This window comes from Anguilla anguilla, chromosome 15 (assembly GCF_013347855.1).
Source record: "Anguilla anguilla isolate fAngAng1 chromosome 15, fAngAng1.pri, whole genome shotgun sequence".
Taxonomy (NCBI): Eukaryota; Metazoa; Chordata; class Actinopteri; order Anguilliformes; family Anguillidae; genus Anguilla; species Anguilla anguilla.
The window spans coordinates 31,968,953-31,974,737 of NC_049215.1; the positions used below are offsets into that span (position 1 = coordinate 31,968,953).

Consider the following 5,785-nt stretch of genomic DNA (forward strand, 5'->3'; position numbering starts at 1 on the left):
GAGAGCACGTTAACCGTTAACCCAAGGAACTTTCCCATATTTAAAACTCACCACATTATAGTGCTTGGAGACAGACAACACAGGGTTTCTTACTTTTAGAATGAGTTTTCATATCAAAATGTGTCTGAGGCGAAGGCTTTGCAAAGCTTAATCTAAATATGCCACAATCCTCCCTTATTATGAATATTATAAACATTATGATAATATCTGATAAATTCAATGACCAAAACTGAATTTTCAGACACACACACACACAAAATAATTTGCAGGAGCATATCAATCATATGTGTACAGTAAAGTCCTACAGGTAGAATTGCCAAGGTGTATGATCAAAAGTAAAAACCCACAAGCAACAGGTGTGATTGACAGGTCTATTCGTTTAGTGTCTCCCAAAGCAGGGCGTGTAGTAGTAACCGTCTCAGAGCTATAAAACAATAAAGAATACATGTTGTCCGAGGACATTAAACACGGAGAACAAACGCTGCACAGCCTTCCGTCGGCGTTTCTGCCGACGCGAGGGACGGAAGGTTCTGGGTCGTAGGGATCCAGCGCGCAGCTACTGCACACAGCTCTCAGCTGTACGGGTCTCTGAACACCAGACTCCTGTGGAGGAATAAACACACGGCACGCACACGGCAAATCAGCATTCATTACATCTCCTTCACAGTTATTTCAGTTTATACGCAGTCATTTAAATACCCCCCCGCCCCCACATACACACACACACACCCCCGACTAGGCTCACTGTGGGACAGCTTTTTTGTGAATGGGGCTAAGGAGGAAACGTGGGACTGAGCTCCAGGAGAGCTGGAGCTGGAGCCGTGTCTCTCTCACTGAAGCCAGCTGTTCCCCTCCCGGGTGCCTGACACACTGCAGCACCTTTCCTGGCCTGTAGGGGGCAGCGATCGTCCCAGAGTGGGGGGGTGGGGTGGGGGGGTGCAAAGTTATATTGGGATGGCAGGTATGCCAGGTTATATTGGGATGGCAGGTATGCCAGGTTATATTGGGATGGCAGGTATGCCAGGTTATATTGGGATGGCAGGTATGCCAGGTTATATTGGGATGGCAGGTATGCAAGGTGCTCACCTGTCCCGGGCGCTTTCAGTGGCCAGGCGCTCGGGGGAGCTCTGGAAGGTGCGATCGGGGGACCAGGAGCGGCGGGGACTGAGGGAGCGACGCGGCGGAGAGCTCGAGCGCAAGGAGGGGGGGAGACCCTGCAGCCGCAGCTCCTGCACTGCCCGCTCCCTGAGAGAGGGGGAGAGGGAGGGACAGAGAAAACAGACCACACAATTATTTAAAAAATATTTTTAAGCTTCAGAACATCAGTGTGAGAAGGAACAGGTAGAGTGGGGTGCAGGGCCTTGCCTCTCAAAGCGCTCGGCACACAGCTGTCTCTTGGTGATGTCCAGGTCACTCTCCAGCTGCTCAGAGCGTGCACGGGTCTGGGCTAGCTCCCTCACCTGGGTGCTCCTGCGAGGGTGGGGAGGGGGGGGGCAGGGTGAAGGGAGGGTTATGCAATACTATATTGTAGTGCAGTGTGGGGGGTGAGTAGGATTGTTGTGTTGTGTAGCGTGTCGTGTGTGTGTGTTGGGGTGTATGTTAGTGTGTGCACGTATGTGTGGGTGTGTGCGTGTTGGGATGGAGTATATACATGTGTGCGTATTTATGTGTGTGTGTATATATTTGGGTAGATATGCATAAGGACTCACGCCTTGCTGTCGGCCACAGTCAGCTTGTCTCTGAGCAGCTGTATCTCAGCGTGCTGCTCCTGGGAGCTGAGTGCTGAGTGCAGCTCTTTCTCGCGGGTGGACTGCAGCATGGACTCCAGGCTCTTCATGGAGAGGCGCTCGCTGGTCAGCTGCTTCCGCAACAACTCCACCTCCGAGCGACAGACATCCAGCTCCCGCAGCACCTGCACAGCAACACACACTGAGCAACACAAACACACACACACACACACACACACACACACACACAGCAACACACACTGAGTAACACACACACACACACACACACACACACAGCAACACACACACACACACACACACACACACACACACACAGCAACACACACTGAGTAACACACACACACACACACGCACGCTGAGCAACACACACACACACACACACAGCTCAGCCCTATAGCTCAGCAGACTCAGCCCTATAGCTCAGCAGACTCAGCCCTATAGCTCAGCAGACTCAGCCCACTCACCACCTCCTTGCTGGAGTCCAGTTTGACGCAGAGCTCGCGCGTTTTCTCCAGGTCGCTCAGGGTGGAGGAGCGCTCTGATTGGATCTGACGCAGATCGTCCTCCGCCAGGAGCAGACTGCGGTTCAGTTGGGAGATCTGACCGTTGCAGCTGCGCTCCGACACCAGAGCCTGCAGGAACAACCAGAGCACCCGCTTATGACCCAACACAGCCTGAACCCGCTTACAACCCAACACAGCCTGAACCCGCTTACAACCCAACACAGCCTGAACCCACTTACAACCCAACACAGCCTGCTGTACAACCCAGCAAGTAAATGCAGTAAACGCAACAGCAAATGCTTGTCTGCACTTTCCAGAAATGACAGCAGAGATTACAGCTGATATATGTATGATTGGACATTCAAAATTTAGGAGAAAAATGAGGAAAAACAAAAATGTAAATGATAATAGCTGTAATTCTGTGGCCCATCAGGTCCTGGTGCAGAGATTTTTGCAGTGGCACAGGATTATGACATCACTAGCAGTGTCGCCTGATGATGACATCACTGACCTCCTGCAGCCGGAGCTCCTGGTTCTCCAGCGTGTCCTTGAGACGGCGCCTCTCGCTCTCGCCGTCGGACAGCTCCTCCCGCAGCTCGCTGAGCGTCTCCTCGGCCAGCCGCGCCCGCTCCTCCCAGCTCTGCGCCTCCCCCAGAGCCCGCCGCTGCGCCTCCTGCAGCTCCGCGCACTCCTTTTCCTGCGCACACAAACACGCGACCTCATTTACGCACACACACCCCACACCTCACTTACACACACACCCTACACCTCATTTACACACACACACACCCCACAGCGCATCCTATGCAGATTATTAAGCGTGAGGAGTGGGGTTTGTAAAGTTGTGACACACTTCCTGTTCTGGGCGGAGTCGCAGGCCTCACCTTGCAGGAGAGCAGGACCTCCAGGCGGGACACGTCGGTGCTGTACTCCCCCAGCCTGCGCTGCAGGCTCTCCGCCTCCTTGCTGGAATCTTCCAGCTTCAGCTGCAGGGCCTGGGGAGGGAACGCTGAGCCCATCAGACCCGCCACAACCGCCAACAGCACAGGGGTCCGAGCCGCCTGCGTCTGTCTGGGCCTATGCATGCGCTGGGCCACTCAGGAGCCCCAAACAACACATTACTCAGCCTGTACACAGACAGGAACTGCGCTGCTAACAGAGTTACTGACTGTGATGCTAACAGACGCAGTGACCGCGATGCTAGCAGAGTTACTGACTGTGATGCTAACAGACGCAGTGTCCACACTGCTAACAGAGTTACTGACTGTGATGCTAACAGACGCAGTGTCCACACTGCTAACAGAGTTACTGACTGTGATGCTAACAGACGCAGTGACCGCGATGCTAACAGAGTTACTGACTGTGATGCTAACAGACGCAGTGACCGCGATGCTAACAGAGTTACTGACTGTGATGCTAACAGACAGAGTGACCGTGGTGCTAACAGGGTTACTGACTGTGATGCTAACAGACGCAGTGCCCACACTGCTAACAGGGTTAGTGACTGTGATGCTAACCCAGATAGGAACTGCGCTGCTAACCGAGACAGTGACCACGCTGCTAATAGACACAGTGACCGTGGTACAGACGCAGTCAGTGCAGTGCTAACAGACGCAGTGCCCACACTGCTAGCAGAGTTACTGACTGTGATGCTAACAGACGCAGGGACCGCGGTGCTAACAGAGTTACTGACTGTGATGCTAACAGACGCAGTGCCCACACTGCTAACAGAGTTACTGACCGTGGTACAGACGCAGTGACCACACTGCTAACAGGGTTAGTGACTGTGATGCTAACAGACGCAGTGACCACACTGCTAGCAGAGTTACTGACTGTGATGCTAACAGACGCAGTGCCCACACTGCTAGCAGAGTTACTGACTGTGATGCTAACAGACGCAGTGACCGCGGTGCTAGCAGAGTTACTGACTGTGATGCTAACAGACGCAGTGCCCACACTGCTAACAGAGTTACTGACTGTGATGCTAACAGACAGAGTGACCGCGGTGCTAACAGGGTTAGTGACTGTGATGCTAACAGAGGCTGTGACTGTGATGCTAACCCAGATAGGAACTGCGTTGCTAACCGAGACAGTGACCACGCTGCTAACAGACACAGTGACCGTGGTACAGACGCAGTCAGTGTAGTGCTAACAGACGCAGTGCCCACACTGCTAGCAGAGTTACTGACTGTGATGCTAACAGACGCAGTGACCGCGGTGCTAGCAGAGACAGTGACAGTGGTGCTAACAGAGTTACTGACCGTGGTACAGACGCAGTGACCACACTGCTAGCAGAGTTACTGACCGTGGTGCTAACAGAGTTAGTGATTGTGGTGCTAACAGAGTTACTGACCGTGGTACAGACGCAGTGTCCACACTGCTAGCAGAGTTACTGACTGTGATGCTAACAGACGCAGTGACCGCGGTGCTAGCAGAGTTACTGACTGTGATGCTAACAGACGCAGTGACCGTAGTGCTAAGAGTTAGTGACCGTGATGCTAACAGAGTTAGCGACCGTGGTGTTAACAGCCGCAGTGACCGCGCGGCTAACAGAGTTAGTGACCGCGGGACGTCCAGGCAGCACAGGCGCTCTCTCTCTCTCTACCTCACCTGGTGGTCGAGTCGGGCCTTGTCCAGGTCGTCCCTCAGCAGGGAGTTCTCCCGGAGCGCGCCGTCCTTCATCTTGGCCAGGGAGACCAGCTCCTCCTCCGCGTCTCCCAGCTTCCTGCGGAACGACGCCAGCTCCCTCTCCCGCCCGGACACCGTGTCCCGCAGACACCTGGGAGCAGAGCGCAAGGGCTCAGCCAGAGCACGGCAACACGCATACTACACGCTCACCACACGCATCCTACACGCTTCCCACACGCTCACCACACGCTTCCTACACGCTCACCACACGCATCCCACACGCTCACCACACGCTTCCTACACGCTCACCACACGCATCCCACACGCTTCCGGAATGCATCCTACACGCACCTGACAAGTACCCTACACGCATCCGACACGCATCCTACACGCTCACTATACACATCCTATATGCATCCTACACACATCCTACACACATGGGGGGGATTTGGTACAGGGAGAGAGGGCTGCCCTGCAGACTCCACCGCATGTCTTAAGCGAGTTTTGACGAGCAGGAAAAGCAGCTCACTCTGCGGATGCTTCCAGTTCCTCCACCCTGATCTTTAAGCCGCGGATCAGTCTCTCCTGGAAATAAGACACAAAGCACAGAAGGAGTAATTAGCTCTGGGTTCTGTTTTACGCAGGGGGCATAAATCCTGTTAGCGCTGTACCTGCACTAGCGCAGGGCTCACAGTGACCTCTCACCTTCTCGTCCAGCTGGGTGGTGGCGGAGGCCAGCAGGTCAGACTCCCTCTCCAGCGCCTCCTGCAGGTCATCCCTGCGCTGGTCCAGCTCAGACACGGTGGACTGCAGGGTGCTGACCTCATCACGCAGACCGCTAACCTGCTGCAGCAGCCCGTCTGACCCAGCACACAGGGGTGAGAGTCACATGACCCAGCACATAGG

At 54.4% G+C, this 5,785-nt stretch overlaps 1 protein-coding gene across 6 annotated transcripts in view; it reads right to left on the reverse strand.

Moving 5' to 3' along the window:
• Positions 1-359: 359 nt before the first annotated feature.
• The window catches only part of tsga10 (testis specific, 10), a 13,622-nt gene continuing 8,196 nt past the window's right edge, over positions 360-5,785 (reverse strand). For all 6 annotated transcript variants that reach the window (XM_035392787.1, XM_035392790.1, XM_035392789.1 and 3 more), the window contains 10 exons: positions 5,585-5,739; positions 5,409-5,464; positions 4,862-5,030; positions 3,136-3,246; positions 2,763-2,948; positions 2,213-2,380; positions 1,710-1,912; positions 1,366-1,470; positions 1,087-1,245; positions 360-603 (listed from right to left, as the gene is read on the reverse strand). In XM_035392787.1, coding sequence (XP_035248678.1) covers positions 573-603; positions 1,087-1,245; positions 1,366-1,470; positions 1,710-1,912; positions 2,213-2,380; positions 2,763-2,948; positions 3,136-3,246; positions 4,862-5,030; positions 5,409-5,464; positions 5,585-5,739 — 1,343 coding nt within the window. In that variant the 3' untranslated portion in view covers positions 360-572. The remainder of the gene's footprint in view (positions 604-1,086; positions 1,246-1,365; positions 1,471-1,709; positions 1,913-2,212; positions 2,381-2,762; positions 2,949-3,135; positions 3,247-4,861; positions 5,031-5,408; positions 5,465-5,584; positions 5,740-5,785) is intronic.